Genomic DNA, 22,069 nt, shown 5'->3' with positions numbered 1-22,069 from the left:
TTTGGAGCATCACTGATTATTCAGGTGACTTCAGTCAGTTCTCTGAAATTACATGACTCCCTTCTGAACAGTGGTGTTTCTTTTAAGACAATAGTTATTGATCCCTCAGACCTAATATTGAGATTTAAAGTTGCTCATAAGCCTTAAAATAAAATGGCAGCCAATAAAACCTCTCAGGTTGACTTCTTTTCTGTAATTTTAAAAACAGATTACAGTGAATTCAGCCCTTCGTTGAAATTACAGAGATAGATGTGTTGTAAGCAAAAATGGCTGCCTGTCAACTAAGAACTCAAATAGGCATATATCCCCTACAATTTATGCTAGGTGGAAAGCACTTGACAGCCACATGAGCTGATGTGTGGTTCTGTTCTTTCATCTTCTCTGCAGACCAGTGCGTTTTCTGGATCTTCTAGAAATGGAAGCTGTATTCTCCATGAATAATAACAATGTCTCCCGTTTGTTACGCGCTTATGTGCGAAGCGTGGAGTTGAGCACTTTACCAGCCCCGGTTTACTTCTTCCAACTTTGAGGTTTTGCGTGATGTTTTTTCCCTTTCTGTTTCAACACTGTGTTCTCATGCCCCAAAACACTATTACAGCTCCGTGTGATTCCAGCCTCTCTGAAATTGTTTGAACCTCATGGGGACCACTAGCTCCATTTTACAGGTGGATAAACCGGACCTCAGATGAGCTCAGCCAGCAGAAAGCAAGAAAGACTCAAACCTGGATCCAAGCTTAAACTCTTCCTGCTGCCTCACACACAGACCAAGACCCCTTCCTTGCAGAGAAGGAGGGAGACGTCCTGGGTTCTAATCCTTTGTGCAGGAAGGTTCAAGTGGAGCAGGCATGGCAAGCAGGATTAGTGAGTTATATATAAACAGACACAAGCGACAGATGACTCGGGTTGCATTTCACTCAGACGCTGAAGGTAATATATGGTTGTCCAGGAGCAGACAGATAACACTCAGTAAAACTGGTTACAGAGATGGGTTTGATTTCTAAGTGGTGCTGGCCTTGAAGGAATTTAAGGAAAAAGAGAAGGATGACTGTGAGTTAATGTGATGATCAGTTCTCTCCCTTCATTAAGGTGGTATCCAGAGCAGCTCTGGAGCAGTGGAGGAGCGCTGTTAAATAGAATAGGACAGGGACGCCTGGGTGGCTCAGTTGGTTAAGAATCTGCCTTCGGCTCAGGTCATAATCCCAGGTTCCTGGGATCGAGTCCCGATCAGGCTCCCAGCTCAGTGGGGAGCCTGCTTTTCCCTTTCCACCCCATTTGTACACTATCTCGTTCTCTCTCTCTGTCAAGTAAATAAATAGATCTTTAAAAATAAATAAATAGAATAGGACATTATTCACCCCTGATTGTAAGCCTCCTGCTCCCACCTTTCTGGGGGGAAGAAATCAGTAGTATCCCTACCACCAGCACCCACCTCCAATCCTAAACCTGCCCAGGTAGTGAATGCTAACAGTTGAGCTCTCTGGTTTTTTTCCCCCCTTCGTTTATGCAACATATGTAGACAGATGAAGGGGTTTGTCTTTTTCTGTTGTTGTTGTTTGGGGAGTTTTGGGGTCCTTTTTTAAAAATGTGGTTGTATCATATGTATTTTATTCTACAAGTAGCTTTTTTTACTTAGCATGTTATGGTCATGTTTCCAAGATATTTCAAACAGCCATATAATATTCCACAAGAATATGACCTACCGCAGTCATTACTCTGTTGATGGGCATACAGATTGCTTCTTCCAGCTCTCTGTCTCTAGACAGAGCAGTAACACTATCCTTGAATAAGGTTACTTTTCTTTTTCCTCTTTCATGAATCATCAAGAATCTTGTTATTGAAGCCCATTTCCTCCTAATGATGTTTGCCTAGCAGTTGGCATTTACTCAGGATCTGAAGTGTGGTCCTTTTGATGGTTATTTCCTGCTGCTAATTCCGGGTACCTTGACCTCCCATTCTGTATCGATTAAACCAGAGTTCTTCCCGCTGTCAGCCTGTGTTGGAAGTTGGAGCACATGGACTACATCACGTGTTACATCTGTGGGAGGACCAACCCTATCATGGACAGCGGTGTAAAGAAACCGTTAGATTTTGCTGTATGCTTTTAAAAAAAAATTTTTGTTGTCGTCATAACTGTCTTAAAACTAGATATGGTCTGAACAAAGGGCTTTCCAAAATGTGAGTTCAAAGGGAAAGGAAGATGTAACACAGACCAAGATGTCTTGAATACTGCTTGTATCTGAAGTCTGATGCGGGTTAGGGGTACAGCACCAGTGATGAACGGGCAGTGCAGAGTACATAGCTAGTAATAATAACCCTTTGCGATTCTCTGAGCTGTCTGTTAAGAAGAGGGAAGAGCAGTGGGCGCAGCTGGCTTCTAGCAAAGCCTCCCTGAATGGAAAAGGACCTTTGTAAAGACATCAGCCTTGGCACATGTTGTCCCACTAATCTTCTGGGTCCTCTGATTGCAGCCAGACTGTTAAAGAAAAAGCCAGCATCTATCCCATCCCCCAGAGAGGTGTAGAGAAGGGCTGGGAGCCAAGCCCTAGCGGAGGAGGGAAGGCTTGCTGTCAAGATGTGTCAGGAGAGGGCTCAGAGCTGCATCTGGAGAGAGGATGGGGGGGCAGGATCTTTTCACACTCTGCCCACTAACACCCAGTTTCTTCCTTTTGTTCCAGAACCTGGAGATATTTATAACTTCCTCTTAGCTTCTTGGTGGCTCCAGAGCCCATTGGACATAGTCTTAGTGAGAATGTTTTATTATAAGGGACTGACTATTCTTTATGTAAAATAGATAGGGAAAAACACTAGAATACTGAACTTAAGCCATTTACTGGAAAATGACCTATACTGTAGCCTGTAGAAGGTGGAAACTCACATTATGGAGCCAGATACTCTACCAGTTGTATTCACTGTAGTATCTCTTTCATTCCTTGTGACAGCCTCAGTAGGAAGGAATTATATTCCCATTTTAGCCAGGTGGAAACTAAGGCTTAGGGCAGCTATGACATTGCCAGGGTGACCCCCTGCTAATTTGGACCCAGATCTGAGGGTCTCTCCAGCCCATGCCCCTTCCCTCACCACACCTATTGCTACTTCAGGAAGTACCCTTTCTTGTGGGCTACTATTTGAGATAATCCATGTATCATCTCACTCTGTGACTCTGGGAAGGTCCCTCCCCATTCCGGGCCTCGGTTTCCTCCTCTATAAAATAAGGAGCACAAAACAAGGTGAACTTCAGACCCTTCCAGCCTTCCTAGTCAGCGATTCTCATTGGCTTTTCATGTCAAAGCCATGCAGTAGTTGACCTTCTTCCTCAACCCAAAGAGATCCTGGCTTCTGCCACCCCCAAGACACACAAACCGACTCCCAAAGACCCATCTGGTCAGCGGAAAACCCAAAACTGTCACCTGTTTGGCAGAGGAGGGTGTGTTGACTCGACTCCCATGGGAAGGTGCTAAAACGGTTCTAGAAGAAAACTGTTTATCTAAGACAATAAACACTGGGAGCTTTAAACAACAGAGTCACTCCGCAAGGATTTTTTCAGATGACCATTCCCTTAAAAACACACGCAAACACACAACTTGCCCTTATATTCACTGAAGAACAATTCACTCTATGGTGTACAGAGCACAGTGGTGGTAAAACCCCACGGACAGCAGGTAATCGCTCATGATGCTATGGTGGCCCAGTGGGCACAGTATTGGTAAGGCCTCAGGAATCACGTGGAACAATACAGTGTGCCCCACCAGCCTCAAGTGTCCATGTCCTGGGGGGGGTCCCGATTTCCATATCAGCCTTATTTTGCAGTTTGGAAAGCTTAATTTTATACGGGTCCATTCTTTTCAAAATAATAAAGAAAAAATAAGGACACTTCATCTAGCTCAAGTACAGCTTTTGGATGCTTGTTTTTGTTTTTTTTCTTCTGGGGATGAACTTGGGAATAGGATGGACTCCTTGGCGGCAAGGTTACTTTACCTGATGGAGCAGTCCCCTGCAAGGAGGCAGGGGCAGTAAAGGGAAAAGGGAGCGTAGCTAGTTGGAATGTGGGAAAAACCATCGAGGCTCTCAAGGAGGAAGAGGTGAAAGCAAGGCATAGCCAGGCTTCCCGGTGCCTGGAATGGGAAGATGTTTCTAAGTCTGGCTACCAGAGTCACTTATGACCCCCTCAACAGCAGAAATTTCTGGATCCCATCCATCAAGAGGCCTTGGCTCTTCTCTGTATAGCTGTGTGTCTGCTTCCCTCGTTAATTCTGGGACTCCCTTTGCATACATCAGGGGCATCTTCAAGAAAGAGAAAGAGGTTTCATTGGCCTGGTGCACCCAATCTAGGCACATTTCTTACTAGGCTGTTGACCACAGGCAAGTTGATGCATTGGCTGCTCTTGGGTCAGGGCTCTACCCCTGCCCCAGGCACATCAGGGCCAGGGAAGGTGTGGTTATAGTGCTCACCCAGGACTTTTTCCTCAGCCTTCCTCGTGCATAGCCATTTCTGTTCAAGGAGAAGGCATGGCCAAGGGAGGCACCACGATCGACCTGATGAACACAGATGTTTCTTTTTGAACCACGATGGCCTTTGATACACCTTTATCTTTGCAGAGTTTCTGTCCTAGTCACTTCTCAGCTCATACCCGTAAGTCCATTTTCTTTTACAAATTTTATTTATTTGAGAGAGAGCTTGAGCAAGTACAAGTGGGAGGGAGGGGCAGAGGGAGAAGCGGACTCCCCACTGAGCAGGGAGCCCAACACAGGGATCCCAGGATCCCAAGATCACGACCTGAGCCGAAGGCAGATGCTTCACCGACTGAGCCACCCAGGTGCCCTGCAAATCCATTTTTAAAAAGGAGGAAACTCCTTTTTAAAAATTTTACAAAGGAGGAAACTGAGGCTTGCAGAGGTTTGGTAACTTGCCCAGGTTTAGGCAACTAGTAGTTGGTGTTTTCGGCTCCACATCCATACAAACTCCTTCTAATAAAGGTGAACAAACACTGAATGGACATCAGCAAGCATATAGAAAGCACCCACCTTCCTACTAGTGGTAGTTTTTATGCTGAAGCTCATCAAAATTCCCAAGACCCACTCCTCTAGGCTGCATGGTCCAGCCATCCTCAGACCTGCCAAAGCCCCTAGGTAGCACTTGGAACATGACAGCAGACACCAGGTCCTTGAAACTCTGTATGACTCAGATTTGTTCTTTACATCCGGAGATTCCAAAGGCTTTCCTCTTTGTGTTGTGACTAAACTGAAGAACTAGCCCCAGCTCCCTGTCCAATAGCCACTGGCCATGTGGGCTGGGATCTCCACACAGCCTCTGTAAGCCTCCCCGCCATACTTGGAAAACAAAAGGGTTGGACTAGGCCCTTCCAGCTCCAGTTCAACGCGGCAACCATTAACTACCTGCTCCCTGTTGGCAAGGCACAGGGCTGGGCGCGAGTATGCACTGCTTGTAATGCCTTCACACTTTGTCTTTCCAGCCATTTTCATTCTGCCTTCCCCTTACAGCCACAGGCAGGGAGGTGGGAAGAGTTACCCTGATTTTGTTACTGCTTGGTTATTTATCTCCCTCCCTCTATTCAACTCTGTATCCCTTAGGGACAATGACTCATTCCTCACCAGTGTAATCCCAGGGCTTAGCATAGTATCTGTCACATAGTAGGTGCTCAGTAAACATTTCTTGAATGCATGCATGATTAAGGGAGCGAGCAAATGAAAATGTTTTGAGCCACGAGCTGGCTAAACCTGGGGTACCAAGAATGAGATGCATGTCTACAGCAGGGAAACTCTTATTTAGGCCTTAATAAAGCCCTGTGCCTTTCTCTGGAATGTCCATCTCTGATTCCAAGAGAATTGAAATCTGGGGCATTCTTCTGCTCCTAGTTCTTCTCCACATTTACCCTTCTCCAAGGACAGAGCTAGCCACTCCGTCCATGTGGCTGTTTTAAATGTTACCATGACACTCTGGTGGTATTACCATTCCCCATTTCACGGATAAGAAACTGAAGCTCAGCGAGTATGGAAACCTGCCCTGGGTCGCATGGCTGCAGAATGGCAGAGCCAGGATTTGAAGCAAGATGGAGAGCCCTTTTGGTCCCTTAGGCACATACAACATCAGGTGTGTTCAATTGACTTGCATTTCAGCTGGGTCTGTGGATGGTGTCCTATGCTAGAGAATTAAGTGTCTTTTATAATTCCATTCAAAATGATTGGATTGTTCTATTCAGAGTTGTCTCAGGAGAGAAGAGTTTTGAAATGCTTCCCTTTGATTTTGACTTTTTTCTTTCATATTCTAGTGCTCCAGCATTAAGCCCTGAGGGGGCATCTCAAGGGCCAGTATATGAGATTTGTCTTTGGGTCCCAAGAGCTCAGAATCCTGCAGGGAATATTAAATTGGGGGCTGCTCAGCCACAGATGGGTTCAGTTATCTCCCAGTTGCTTCACTGCCTCCCACCCTCACAAGGGCCCTCAGTCCACCCCCTTTCTCCCAGGCAGTGATGAGCAGAATTCAGTGGGGGACAGAGGCTGCCCCTGCAGATCAGAGGTGACTCCTGGGGAACCATTTCTGCTTCTGTCCTTCAGAAGCCATCCTTGGTTCCAAAACAGATTGATTTGATTGAGAGGGCTTAGAGGTGATCCAGTTATAACAGCAAGGATTCTTTCAGTGATGAGTGACAGAGACCTAACTCAGACTGACCTAAGAAAATGTATTGACTCACGTAACTGAAAAGGCCACGAGCAGAGCTTGGCTTCAGCTATAGCTAGATTCGAGTCCCTAAATGATGCCAGTAGGAACCTCTCTCCAACTCTTGGCTCTATTTTCTACTCTGTTAAATTCATCTGAAGGCAGTGAACATGTATGGTGGCCTCAGACAGACCAGACTTCTATCGTCCCATGTTCAGTGTCAGCAGAAAAGAGCCGATCTCTCTCTTAGCCAGAATATACTCTGAATTACAAGTGCCCATTCCCACACTGTCGTTGTGGTTGGAGAAAGTCAGTGTTCTGATTGGCTGAGCCAGGTTTCCTTGCCCACCCTCAAAGCAAGGCAGAGACCACCCCTGAACCCTATAGATTGGAAGAGTGGGAGATTCCTTAAGGAAAAGCAGGATGGTGTTAGCAAAGGAGAAAGAAGACAGAGCACAGATGCCTGTGCAAGGGACAGCCTGCTTTTCACCAGGCATAGGCGCTTCTTTTGTGGTGCTGCCTGGGGCCAGAAATACTGAGGCAAGAGGACAGCACCATCAAGTGGGTTTGCCACATGCCCATAGAAGCATACATGTTCATGGAAGCGTGCAGAAGAGAACATTCCCTAAATATTCAGCAGCGGCCCACCCCAAGTGTCAGGATGTTGCCATTGTTACCTTTACCGTTGTTGATTAGCCTTTCTGTGCTTTTTAGACTTTATCCCTGAGCAGTTCTCAGTTTTCTCATCAAGAAAAACATTGTGGTATTTTATTATTCGAGTACAATTAGCATACAGTGTCCTATTAGTTCCAGGTGCACAGTGTAGTGATTTAACGATGCTTTCCACTACTCAGTGCTCATCACAATACATGTGCTCTTAATCCCTCTCACCTGTCTCACCCATCCCCACCCATCTCCCCTCTTGGAACCATCCGTTTGTTCTCTATAATTAGGAGTCTGTTCTTTTGTGTGTCTCTTTTTATTCTTGTTGGTTTGTTTTGTTTCTTAAATCCTATGTATGAATGAAAATGTATGGTATCTTTCTCTGACTTGTTTCACTCAGTATTATACCTTCTAGGTTCATCCCTGTTGTTGCAAATGGCAGGATCTCCTTTTTGTTATGGCTGAATGATAATCCATTGTCTATCAATGGACATTTGGGTTGCTTCCATGTCTTAGCTATAGTAAATGATGCTTCAGGAAACATAGCGGGGCATTTATCTTTTCGAATTAGTGTTTTTGTTTTCTTTGGATAAATACTCAGTGGCAGAGTTGCTGAATCATACGGTAATTCTATTTTTAGCTTTTTGGGGGGGAACCTCCGTACTATTTTCCAGAGTGGTCGCACCAGTTTGCATTCCCAACAACAATGCCGGAGGGCTCCTTTTTCTCCACATCCTTGCCAACACTTGTTATTCCTTGTGTTTTCTATTTCAGCCATTCCAACAGGTGTAAAACAATGCTCAACATCAGTAATCATCACGGGAATAGAAATTAAAACCACAATGAGAGATCATTTTACACCTGTCAGAATGGCTAAAATAAATATTATTTTAAATAAATACTGTCTAGATTTGAGTCCTGGATCTAGGTCCCTTACCTCTTTGGGCCCTGTTTTCCTTCTGTGGAAATGGGATCGGCACTCTCCAATTCTCCTGCCTCCCTGGGGTTGGTACAGATTAGAGGAGAGAGAGAAGGACAAGTGCTCTGGAAACCATCAGGCACGATGAACCGTGGGAAGGCAGAGTTGTTATTGTCTGGTTGTGGCCGAACCCAGCCTCCTTACATTGGGAATATCGTGCCCTAGTTTCCCTTCCTGGCCACTCTCTAAAGGCGTCGGGTGCAGGGATACCTCGTGTTTATCACACACCAAAGAACTGGGCATCACTCCACCTTGCAGTGGTGAAATCTCAAGACACAACATGCAGATGGGTCTTAAAGAGGACTGCTGAGATGGGGGTGTCAGTGGGGGCAGGGGCCTTCTGTTTCCATCCCCCATCCCTCTTCCTGCTGGTATCTGAGGCCTCATAAGAAAGGAAAGAAGGGGTTTTTTGCAGGAGCTCCCCTATGGGAAGGGGTCTTATGGGCAGGTCTGTGGCACCATGCTTCCTGCTGGGTTCTGGAGAGACTGATTTCAGCAAGTCAGACAATTTTTTATTCAAACAAAAGAACCTCTACTAAGCTGGAAGCCAACTAATGACTAGTGCCCATGGCAAAAGTCAGAGTGCTGTTGTGTGTTTATGTAGTAAATAAATGAATGGATGGATAGAAGAGGGAGAAAAGGACTTGTCCCCAGGCCCCCTAAAAAAGGTACATGTTCAAGGCTATGATCCAAGCTGAGCCCTTCATTTGAGTTCTGAATGATCTGTAATTCCATGATTGAATCAAATTAGAAGTGAATTTAGTCTATTGTGGCATTACCTATTTCCCTCAATACGTGATGGTGTTTGTGTGTCTGTTGGCAGGCTGTGGGGCCCAGGCTGGGGTTTGAGAGAGCCAGGCCTCTCTGCGGGGTAATAGCTCTATTGTATTTCACCACATGGACTCCAGGCAACTTATTACTGCTAACCACACCCCCCTCCCAACCCTGCTTCTGTCGAACGTGCCTCCTGTGAAATTGGATGGGAGGCAGGAATTTCCATAGCAAACTAGATATCGCCATCTTTCTTGGCCACAGAGGACCCAGCTGAGTCAAGGGAAAGGGATTTTTTTTTTTTTAAAGAGGTGCTTTCGTTTGTTTGCAAAAACCCACATGATGCAGTTTCTCCCTGAGAAAGCTGGCAGACGTGACCAAAGGGATTAGAGGTGGGGGGAGAGCCAGGGGAAGGGCCAGAGGAGGGCTGCTGCACGAGGCCTGGCTAGAAAGCGTCCAGCCAGATGAAGGAGCAAGACGGGACCTGAAAGAAGTCCCAAGGTCCCAAGAGGAAAGAAACTGACTTGTCCAGCAGAACTGGACTGGCAGAATTTGGCAGGGAAGTGGGGGGTGGGAGTTGGGGGGTTGCTGAGTGGGAGATGTGCTCTAAGAGGGGTTCCTGTCCACGCAGTTGGAACGGAGCTCACTGTCAGACACCAAAGGTTCATTCTTGTCCCTGCCCCCCACCCCCAGCTTCCCTTGGGGCCTCTAGCGGAGACAGAATTTGCAACTAAGGAGACTGTGGACCCTGACCCATTTCCTCCTAATGTTTCTTTCTGAAAATCATCAAACATACAGAGAAGTTTTGAAAGAACTGCACGTTGAGCGCTTGTGTTCCCACCGCCTAGATTCTGCAGTTAGCACTTCTCTCCCTGCTTTCTTACGTATCTGTCCATCCCTCTCTCCATCTGTCGATCTATTTTATTGTTTGAGATGTTTCAAAGTAATTTGCAGTGCGCCCCTGATGCATTTTGACAGTTGAACAATGGATTGCAGTGGCATACAGAAGGAGATATTTTGTTACTTCTGTTGTTCCACATTTTCTCCCAAAAACTTCTTACCAGTCTTGTGGAGCTAGCTCCTTCCCGCAATGTCTTTTACTTAGGGACTTTCAACTCCAAAGGTCTCTAGGGGCCTGGAAGGCAATGTAAGGGAGTGAAGCAGCTCTGGTGTAAGGCTGTGGGGAGTGGTAAAATCTGAGGGGACCCAGAGAGCACCTGCCCAATGGAGAGGGGTGTCAGCTCCAGCCCACTGCTGCCACATGAGATTCATGAGGATTTTTTGTGAAATCTTGTACTTTTGAAGTGTTTACAGACTGGGTAAAGGGTATCAAAGATGACTTTTGTGTACGAGTTTTCTGTAGCTGCCTTGGCAGTTTAACATAAATTTAGCAGTTTAAACAACCCAAAGTTATTGTTAACAGTTCTATAAGTCAGAAGTCCAACTTGGGTCTCACTGGGCTAAAATCAAGGTGTGGGCCAGGCTGCATTCCCTTCTGAGGGCCCTGGGGCAATCTTGCTTATCTGGGTTGTTGGCAGACTGGTTATGAAGAGTGAAGCTCTTTTTACTTGCTGGCCATCAGCTGAGGATTCTAAAGGCTGGCCACTTTCCTTGGCTTATGACCTCCTTCCTCCATCTTCAAAGCCAGCGGTGGTGAGTTGAGTCCCTCTCACACTTCATTTCTCTACTCCTTCCTTCTCATCTCTCTGACCCAGCTGGATAGGTGCTCTACCTTTAAAGGACACTTGTGGTTACACTGGACCTACTTGGGTAATCCAGACTCTTCAAACTTATCTCAAGGTTCTTAACCCTGACCACATCTGCCAAGTCCCTTTTGCCACGTAAGGTAACAGTCATAGCTTCTGGGTATTAAGGCTTAGACATCTTCAGGCTGATACTCTGCCTACCATACCTGGCTTCTGACTGAAGATGAAGTAAACAGTTTGGACATTAGTTCTGGGCCTGCCTGGTCCTCAGGTCCCATCTTTTGGGCCTGAGAAAATCCTTAATATCACTAATGAAATGTACCCTGTAGACAAAATGGAATGAAAGACAAAAGGAATCTCAAATTTTATAGAATCAGATTGTTAGCAATGATATTGGAATTGCTTTTCTGAAACAGTTATATATTACAGGAAAAAACAAATAAGTAATAATGTTAAGAACCTAGATTTTTAGCAAAAGAGATAAAATATATAACACCAGAAAAAGACATCGCAAGAAAACTGTAGACCAATATCCATTTTGAATGTAGTTGCAGAAATCCTCAATAAAATACTAGCAAACAAAATTCAGCAATGTATAAGAGGGATTATACACCATGACCAAGTAGGGTTTATCCTAGGAACAAGGTTGGTTCAACGTATGAAAATCAATCAATGTAATACACTTTATTAAAAGAATAGAGGAACAAAACCCATGTGATCATTTCAGTAGATGCAGAAAAAGCATTTGACAAAATCCAATCTTTTTCTGTTACAAAAACATTCAACAAACTAGGAATATAAAGGAACTTCATCAAGTTGGTAAAGAACATCTGTGGAAAACCCACATTAACATTATATTTATTGATGAAAGATTGCAAGCTTTTCCTCCTAAGACCAGAAACAAAATAAGGGTGTTTGCTTTTGCCACTTCTTTTCAACATTGTGCTTTAGTTTCTAGCCAAAGCAATTAGACAAGAAAAAGAAATAAAAGGCATCTAGCTTGGAAGAAGTGAAACTATTTTCTCATGACATTGTCTTATGTATATATAGAAAAACCTGAGGAATACACAAGTACACAAAATTAGTAGAACTAATAAGGGATTTCAGAAAGTTGCAGGATACAAGTTCAATATACAAAAATCAATCTTATTTCTATACATTAGTAAGAACAACCTAAAAAGGAAATACATATTTACTGGATATTTCTCCAGAAAAGATGTACAAATGGTCAGTAAGTACTTGAAAGTATACTCAACATCATTAGTCATTAGGAAAAGGCAAATCAAACCAAATGAGTTACTACTTCACACCCACTAGGGTGGCTATAATCAAAAGGATGGACAATAACGAGAGTTGGTCAACATGTGGGAAATTGGAGCCCTCATAGGTTGCTAGTGGGAATGTAAAATGTTCTTACCACTTTAGAAAACAGTTTGGCAGTTCTTTGAAGAGTTAAACATGGAGTTATATAGTCCAGCTGTTCTACTACTTGGTATATACCCAAGAGAACTGAAAATATGTCTACACAAAAACTTATACATAATCAGCGTTATTCATAATAGCCAAAAGGTATCCAAAATGTCAATTGATGAATACATAGATAAAATATGGTCTATCCATACATGGAAAAATATTCAGCCATAAAAAGAATGAAGTCTTGATACATGCTACAACACGGATGAACCTTGAAGACATGTTAATTAAAAGAAGCCAGATACAAAAGGCCACATATTAAATGATTCCATTCACATAAAATATCCAGGATAAGAAAACCAATGGAAACAGAAAGCAAATTAGTAATTACTAAGGACTGAGGGGAGGGGATAATAAGTAGTGACTACTGTTGGATATGAAGTTTATTTTAGGGGCAATGAAAATGTTCTGGAATTAGATAGTGGTGATGGTTGTACAACTTCGTGAGTATATTAAAAACTACTGAATTATATACTTTAAAGGGGTGAATCTTATATTGAATTTTATGGTATATGAATTATATCTCAAAAAGGACATGTAGTATAATATTAAGGTTCAGTAAAACTCTGTAGTCCTATCAAACATAAAACTTAAGCATGAACTCATGATGCATGTATTTTTAAAAATATATTTCTAGCTCTGGGGCACCTGGGTGGCTCAGTCGGTTAAGGATCTGCCTTCAGCTCGGGTCATGGTCTCAGGGTTCTGGAATTGAACCGTGCATCAGGCTCCCTGCTCAGCAGGGAGTCTGCTTATCTCCCAGTCTCTCCCCTCCTTGTGCTCTCTCTCTCTCTGTTTCTGTCTCTTTCTCTCAAATAAATAAAACCTATTAGAAATAAGAATTTCTGGCCCTGACCACTGTAAAGGCATAGAAACCATAACCAACCCAGTAGTAACAAATGCCCTTAGCACCCATATTGCAGTATCCAAATGGTGATCTCGATGATAATCAGGAGTTGGGGTTCCTTGGCATAATGGCTGACCCAGGTTGGGGCAAAAAATGTACAAGTTAAGCCTGGAGAATCTTTTGTAATCTTTTATCAGGAAGCAAGGACGTTATCACTACTCTGTGGTCATATCCAAAGGAGTAGGAGCCAACTTGAGAAAACTTTTTTGGACTCAAGATGGTATTATTTGGGAACCATTAAGAATAATAATATTTGTACTGAACTGAAATATATTAATTATGTGAAGATTTATGAGTTCATAATGAAATAAATAATTGGCCATCTTTGGAACATAGTAGGGAACCAAGTCATTCTGAAAATTGATGATCAAGTATGCGTCATGTCTTTCCTATACTTTTCCTATACTTTCCTATACCTCAACCAAATAGTTGTTGTGGTCATTTTTCTTCATTATAACATCCCAACCAGTAAATGATAGAGTAAAAGAGTCACCATTTTGCAAGCCCCTGATGAACTGAAGGATTTAGGCCCTGATCATCAGTGGCTACCAGCATCACAAAAGAGAAGACAACTGGGCAGTACATGCTTCCTGTAGGAGGCTCACACCACTATGAAGAGGTTGCCAGAATATCTCACCGCCTTAGGTCAAGCCCCTAGACCTAGCTACCAGTTTACAGGAGCCAAAGGGGGCGGACAGAGGAACATGTTCGGAGATACCACAGCAATGCAAGCGCAAAATGCAGACTGTAGGAAATCCAATAGCGCAGTTGACCCAGTTTCTTCAACAAACAAACTGTAAGGAAAGAGAGACTTAGAAGGTGCATCAGCTAAAGACAGCCGTAGGCCTTGTCTTGATCCTGATTTAAACAACTGTGAAAAGATAGAAGATTAGGGAAGCTTGAACACCAACTAGATACTTGATGATATTAAGGAACTATGTTAATCCCTTTGCGTGTTACAATGACATTAAAGGCCCATGGGGCCAGGCCTCCCATCCTCAAGCTTGCCGTGAGACTCCGGAGAGAAAGGGGAAAATGTACCCTCTGCCAGCAGAGCCCAGGGAGGGAGAGGGGAGGGGCTGAGCCGGTGAAGCCCGGTGTGTTCCTCCAAACTCGTGGGCAAACGACTTCTCCACTGGTGAGGAATGTGCGAGGGGTGAGGAGAGAGGCCAGAGCGTTACTGAAGGTTTGTCTTCCACTTGGAATCATGAGGATGGGCAACCATGCTCCTGTAGTGACTGAGGCCTAAACAGGTTAGCACATGGAGGACACCAAACCCTAGTGCTGCTGTTGTGGGTTTGTAACTGCTTCTATAAAGTCAGGGGTTCTTGTAGACATACCCCTGTCTACCATGTGTGCAGGAAATTGGAAGTGTGACTTCAGGATGCTAAGTGGAAGGAGGTTCTAAAGTGACTGAGCTGTCCCTTGCTATCACTCGTTCCCTGAAGGCTAGAAAGGAGTGGCATTTGCCGTTAGCCAAACCATGTGCTTGTGGAGTCCTCTTGGCAAGATGAGAGCTGAACCTGTCGTCTCCTATACCCTGTGTCTCCCTCTAGCTGCAACGGCAAACGCTACCTGGAGACACTCCCCAACACCAGCATCATCATCCCCTTCCACAACGAGGGCTGGTCCTCCCTCCTCCGCACCGTCCACAGCGTGCTGAACCGCTCACCTCCGGAGCTGATTGCCGAGATCGTGCTAGTTGATGATTTCAGCGATCGAGGTAGGACACCCCCCCACCCCAGCTTCCATCCAGTGACTGGCCAAAGGGGCGGCAGGTTTTCTTCTTTGGCAGCACCAGCAGATGGGCCACCGTTCACTGATGCTTGTTGTGTGCCTGGCCTTGGCCCTGGGCCTATACCCAGTATCTCATTTAGTCCTTGAAACATCGCATGAAGTAGATTATGTTTTTATCCTATTTGTATCAATGTGCACTGAACTGCAAATTACGGAAAACTCGGTAAACAATAGCTCAGACAGGTAAGGGCTCATTCATTCATTCATTTCACCATAAGGTCCAGGACTGGTATAGCTGCCTCAGGCTATCATCAAAGAACCAGGCTTCTCTGTTCCTTCTTCCTCATACTCATGGTCCCAAAATAGCTGCTGTACCTCTGGGAAGTCTGCCTTTCAGACAGGGAGAAGAAAGAAGGGTAAAGAGAACAAAGCCTCCCTTTTTCAAGATTTTGCCTTCTTATTCAGGAAAGACTTCTGGCCAGCAAACTCTGACATCCAGGCCTCCCTATCTGCCGGGGTGCCTGGAAATGGAAGTGTTTTGATTTGGGGCGTCTTGAAGAGAGGTAGGAAAGGGAGATGTACATTAGAAAAGGGGCTGAGCGTACCTTTCTCTGGTCTCGGCCACACCATTCTACAGCTGAGAAGACTGAGCTCCAGCTCACCTGCTCTGAGCAGGCTCGCCGCCTGGTTGAACCTGACGGCCTCCAGTGTCAGGGCTCTACTAGGTACCATCTAGGGGTACCAGCCACAGCTGCCCTCTCCTCCAGGAGGCCAGGTTCCATCCTGCCTCAGGGTCTTCTCTGCTGCTCCCTCTGCCTGCACATCCTCCTGCCAGCTCTTCTCATGCTGGCTCCCCACACTGTCTTCAGTTAGGTGTGTCATCAGCATCGCTCACTCCACTCCGTGTGTTGTTGCGTAGTTGCGTGGCTCTTTGTTGTTGGTCCTCCTCACTAGATCATTCGTGGTCTAGAGCAGGGGATCCGTGACTGTGTGCCACTGAGTGAATGAATGGACGAGGAGGAAGGAAGGAAGGAAGTACGTGCCAGCCATACACGTTCACACATACACGCACATACATACACGCACACAAAGCCACACCAGCAGGGTCATCTGCAGCCACGGAGACAGCCTTGGCTGGGGAAGACAGACGTTCCTTCCATGGCTGGTGCTAGCCTATGTCTCTGTGCTCAGCTGCAAGTCCCCGTCACATGTGTTCTGAAGCAGCAGCTGTCCGGGGGGTGGACCCCACACCACTCGGCAGGATCCCTGTCTGAGTGTTGTGGGGCATGAATCCCCCAGAGGTAGAAGAAACCACACATCCACTGGATTAGAAAAGAGTGTGTCTCCCTGCTCAATTAGAAAAGAATTTTAAGACCATCTAGGCTGTTGGCTTTCAGTGTGCATCTCAGAGCAGTAAGGGCCCAGGGGTGCCTCAGGGAGCACTGTGAGCAGTAGGGTGAGCCTCGCTGGTGCAGTGGGGCATTGGAGGGTGGTGAGTTCAGCTCCCTCTCCTGGCATGGTCTGTGTTTGGTTTCTGAAAAGGTGTTCACTAAGAGGAGCTACACTGCTTAAGAATGCATGATAATCATAGATACCACTCAGCCTGCTCCTTTTCCAGGTGGGAAATCCAAGGCCTAGAACTGTGGTCCGGCTTAACTAGAACTCACAGCTGGCTGGTTGCAGAGGAAGGACGAGAAGTCTCTGGGCTCCTGGGGCAACCTGTCCCTCCTCACCTCAGCTGGTTATGAAAAATGTGGCAGAAGTACGGCACTCTTCTCTATCCCCAAGGACACTTCTCAATAAATTACTTTTCCATTGTATTAAAGAGTAGGGTTCTTTCTAAAAAGAGCTCATTATAAAACACATCCAATCCTGGGCTATAATGGTTTGCTCCTCTAATATCCCAATTTCCTCAGTGATAAAAATAACAAGACATACCCACCCCCCAATAATAAAAGAATGTGACAGTCTTCAGAAAGAAGAGGTAAATTTCATAAGAATGACATTTTCCAAGTGCATCTCTTTCTCCAGAGAGCAAAAATACTGGTCCAATGTGGTGCCATTGCGAGACCCTAATAGGATAGGGAAGAGAAGAGATACTATCCCTATTTCCCAGATGAGAATGACAACTAAGGCCCCTAATTGTTGCCCCTTTTTCTCAGTGAATCAGGCGTGCAACCCAGAGGCCAACTCTTGCCCCTCAGTCCTGCACGGTGGCTGTCAGATTTCCCAACCTGCATTTTTCAGAAAAGCAATCATTATTCTGGTTTCAAGAAGGAATTCTTAAGGCAGCTTTGGAAGAAAACTTACTCAGCAGTGATTGTTTTAAAAATGAGATTTGGGAGAAGCAATTTCGGAACTATGGAGAGGCTTGTCCAAAGTACAGCAAATACGGGCCATCATAAAAGACAGATGTCTATGGGCCGTGTGAGCAGAGGCAGTTCTCAGAGTTGAAATTCATAGATGCTAACTATGGGCTAGATTGGGGCTGCCCAGCAGAAGGCGTTTTCCTCTGAAATGAGTCTCCTCCAGGCTCCTCAGGGCAACTAATTGTAATTCAGCTAAGGGTTGAGACCTCAGGTAGGAGACAAAATTGGAGCAGATGAATGCTTGAAATAAGATCCAGGGCTCTGTGCCGGGAGCGCTGGGGACTAGACTGGAGGCTGGTGCTGACCCCAGAACAGTTATGGCCTTGCCTGCAAATAGAGCGTGCGGAGTTTTCCAGGGGTGTCCAAAAGCTCTTCAAATGTGTGAGCTTTGCTTGAGGATTAGGAGGACACGGAGGTGTTTTTGTACCAGTGGGAGAGAGAGATGAGGGTAGAGAGGAGCAGACCTGCCTCCCGCTGCCTGGACGGGAGATGTTATATTAGAAGAAACAAGAGAGGCATTTGTTCATCTGTTTTTTTTCTATTCCTTTTCTCCTTCTCCTCCGCACTTTCAAATAGGGTTGGTTTTGCAGGAAAATAGGATATGTAGTAATGGAAAGGGTTATTGTCCTTGGCTGAATGACGATGGGCTCCCTGGAATGTTCCCCCATCAGGGAACAAACAAACAAGCACGTGCACTGGGAATGGTGCCCTTGAAGGAAACCTTAAGCAAGTGTTCCAAGTGTTTGCAGAGCTAGTGGTGATTCGTCAGCAGTGATTGGTGCTGGGAGGATCGTGGACATTGCCCGACCCACTGGCTCAGACAGGAGAGGCCCTCACTGATGAAGCTGGAGTTGGGTCCTCTTTCCGTGATGGGCTTATTAATTCTGACCTGCACTCTCATACCATTGCCAGTGGTGGGGACCTGTCAAGGACATCCATTTTTGCCCTGTCCTACTCTGCATTTGAACACACCGCTCTTGACACTGCATACAGGTCTGTTCCTCTCTCAGCCTCCGTCTGCTGCCAGGACCCCCATAACTCGGGGTGGCCGTTCCCCACTTGCACTGTACTGTGTCCGTTCTTTCACCCTGAGGTTTGTACTGTGTATTTTGTTTTTCTCTACACTTGTCCTGATTTAATTCAAATTTATATATTCGACGCATTTCATGAATTGATCGTACTCAATGCTGTACTAGGCGCACTGGGGCTACAACAGAACCAAGACAGACATACCCCTCAAAGACTCACATCTAGAAGGGCAGACCGACGAGGTAAGAGACAATCATAAGACCATGGAATGTCTGCCTGTCGGTGGAGATCCAGGCTCTGTGGAGCACAGAAAAGGTCAGGGAACACTTCACAGAGAAAATTCCAGCTAAACTCAATCCGAACAGGTAAGTAGATAATACTCCTCAGGGCATGGGAAGAGGCAGAGAGAACAGCATGAGCCCGGGATAGGAGTGAAGGAGAAAACTTTGAAAGTGCAGAAAGAGCTGATAACCTCATCATCTGCAGGCAATTACTATTAGCATTTAGGTTCCCCCCGCCGCCCTGCTCAGGTTTGTTTGTTTTAATACACTTTATCTTGTAGATCAAATTTAGGTTCACTGCAAAGTCAAGCCGAAAGTGCAGACAGTTCCCATATGCCCCTGCACCCTCACCCCGCACATAGCTAGCCCCCAACCCCGTCAGTGCTCTGCACCTCCGTCAGAGTGGTCCAATGGTGACAACTGATGGACCTATGTTTTCACATCATTGTCACCCCAAATATATAGTTTTATATTGGGGTTCGCTCTTGGTGTCATATATTCTGTAGGTTTGGACAAATGTGTGAGGACATATATCCACCATTAAGGGGTCGTACTGAATAGTTTCTCTGCCTTAAAACTCTTCTGCAAGGAAGGAGTTTCTCTTAAAACTCCTCTGCCTGTTCATCCTCCCCTCCCCCAGCCCCTGGCAGCAACTGACCTGCTTGCTGTCCCCATAGTTTTGCCTTTTCCAGAGTGTGTGATGTAACTGGAATTGTACTCTATGTAGTCTTTTCAGATTGGCTTCTTTCCCTTAGTAATAGGCATTTAAGGTTTCTCCTTGTCGCTTTATGGCTTGTGGCTCATTTCTGCTCGCTGCAGACTAATACTCCATTATCTGTGGCTTTCGTGGTCTGTCTCTCTGCTCTTCTGCTGAAGGACATCCTGGTTGCTTCCAAGTGTGGGCAGTTACGAATAAACCTGTTACAAACATCCATGCACAGGTTTTTGTGTAGACATGTTTTGACCCTCGTAGATAAATAGCAAGGAGCACAGTTGCTGGATTACATAGTAGGAGTGTGTATAGTTGTGTAAGAGACTCTGTGAATGAGAGTTGCTGTTGACCAAATGTCGTCGGCATTTGGTCCTGTCAGTGTTGTGGATTTGTGCCTTTCTGATAGGTGTGTAGGAGGATTTTGTTGCTGTAATTTGCATTTCCCTATTATCTTTGCTGTTGAGCATCTTTTCAGATGCTTCTCTGCCATTTGTATGTCTTGTTTGGTGTCCACTGTCTTTTCATTTCCATTTCCTTTTTCATACCCTCCCACTTCCCTGTTAGCTCCACTCCCACTGGGCGTAACCAGTGTTAATAGTCTGGTGCGCGTTATCCTGCACAGTAATACTAACATGTAACAGTTGGTAGTAACAGGAAGTAGTATTTACTGAGCACTTACTTTGTGCTAAGCTAATTCATGCATTCGTTACCATTGCCGCTCTTGGGGGTTCTGTCATTCCCAGTGTGAAAACCACTGGACTCAGTGATCTCAAACCACTTTTTTCTGCTTGAAAATGGCCATATTTTTTTTTTAAGATTTTATTTATTTATTTGACAGACAGAGATCACAAGTAGGCAGAGAGGCAGGCAGAGAGAGGAAGGAAAGCAGGCTCCCTGCTGAGTAGAGAGCCTGATGCGGGGCTCGATCCCAGGACTCTGGGATCGTGACCTGAGCCGAAAGCAGCGGCTTAACCCACTGAGCCACCCAGGTGGAAAATGGCCATATTTTTATCCCCATTTTACAAATGAGAAAACTGAGATATAGAGAGATTAAGTAAGTAGTCGGTATGTACTTAACCCAAAGAAGCAGAACTTTGATTTTTAAAATCATGCACGCTGATGCTAAAGCCTTTATCCCTCATCTTTACATTTTTTTTTTCCTTTTAATGGGGTCATCCTGTACCCATTACTCTTTTTATTCTTGTTAATGTATCACAGACATCCCTTAAGTCAAAAGAGAGCAAACTCATCTGTTTTTTAATAGCTATATGATGTTCCACACCATGAGCCTGTGTTTAGTGCCTTTACATTGTACTTTGTGTCATGGACACCCAGTCATATTTAACTTTGTATCCGGGTTTCTCTTACTTAATTTTCTACCATGAGCTCCCTTTGTCATTATAAACTGTCATACCTCTCCTCCTCTGAGGCAACTGTGTAACAGAGACGGGAGTCAGATGACCCCAGAATACAAGCTGTATTGTTGGAGAGGCTGATCCAGAGAACATAGCATTGATCTGTTCCTACTGCTTTCCTCCTGAACTAAGTGACTCCAGGACGAGCTTAGCGGCTGAGGACCTGTGAGCCTCCCTGGCAGGGCAGAGCCTGTGCCAGTGAGCACACCCCAGGCAGGAGAGGATGAAGCAGGCCATGCAGGTAGAATGACTGTTTGTATTTTAGCTGCCCAGTATGACCTCCCCTGACCACCCCAGAAGTGAAACATTGCTCCCTCTGTAGTAGGAGGCAGGAGAGGCAGTGCCGTCTTACAGACGATAAAACCAAGGTTCAAAGAGTTTGGTAGTAAGTGGCCTAAACTGCTTACCTGCCCTTTGAGTACAGGAGTCCCCCTTTCTGGGTGGGGATATGTCCCAAGCAGTGGATGCCTGAAACCACAGATAGTACCAAGCTCCATGTTTACCGTAGTCCTTCCTATACATACCTACCTGTGATAAGGTTAATTGATAAATTATACACAATAAAAGATTAACAACTAATAACAAAATAGAATAGTTATAACAATAGACTATAATAAAAGCTATGTGTGAATGCGGTCTCTCTCTCTCTCTAAATACATCCTTGTGCCATCCTCCCTTTTCTTGTGATGATGTGAGATGATAAAATGCCTCTACCAGGAGAGGAGGTGAGGTGAGTGACGTAGGCACTGTGATGTGCCCTTAGGCTGCTGTTGACCTTCTGACCATATGTCAGAAGGAGGGTCACCTGCCTGGAGAACCACCGATGACCGCGGGTAGGTGAAACCAGAGAAAAGTGAAACCGCGGGTAAGGAGGGACTGAGCTTGTCTCCTGCTGGGTGGTAATCCCACTTGACAGGAAGGATTGATCTTCCCCATGATGGGCTCCGTAATCTTAAGAATCCCACATCTTAAGTATCAGTCTCTAGGGTGTCTTACCACTAAGAAAACCCACAGGCTTCTTGATTCCCTTCTCCTGTAATATCTTTGACATCTGGAATGCTTCTCTTTGGGACTCCAAAGGAGAGGACTACTAAGCAGATTAGAGCTGTTACAGAATATCAATTAGTTTATAATGAGGGAAATCTATAAACCTTTTGGTGGGTATCTGACAGGAACAACTAGATGCAGGAGTCAATATTTTTATGGGATATTTTGTGCATCTTAAAAAAACAGGATTTTGTGAATCAAGCACTATGTATAAATGATTTACTGAGATAGCAAAAAAAAATCAGATAAATTGCTCAGATTGTATCTGAAGCATCAAAAACTCTGATGTTTGCGCAAGAATCAT

The 22,069-nt window shown here is 45.1% G+C and overlaps 1 protein-coding gene across 1 annotated transcript in view; it reads left to right on the top strand.

Moving 5' to 3' along the window:
- Window positions 1-22,069, top strand: part of GALNT10 (polypeptide N-acetylgalactosaminyltransferase 10) — a 216,625-nt gene that overhangs the window by 110,494 nt on the left and 84,062 nt on the right. The window contains exon 4 of the mRNA XM_045999768.1: window positions 14,732-14,898. Within this exon, the coding sequence (XP_045855724.1) occupies window positions 14,732-14,898 (167 nt within the window). The remainder of the gene's footprint in view (window positions 1-14,731; window positions 14,899-22,069) is intronic.

Source organism: Meles meles, chromosome 3 (genome assembly GCF_922984935.1).
Source record: "Meles meles chromosome 3, mMelMel3.1 paternal haplotype, whole genome shotgun sequence".
Lineage (NCBI taxonomy): Eukaryota > Metazoa > Chordata > Mammalia > Carnivora > Mustelidae > Meles > Meles meles.
Note: the sequence above shows the minus strand (reverse complement) of the source record. Positions and strands in the feature narration are given on the sequence as shown.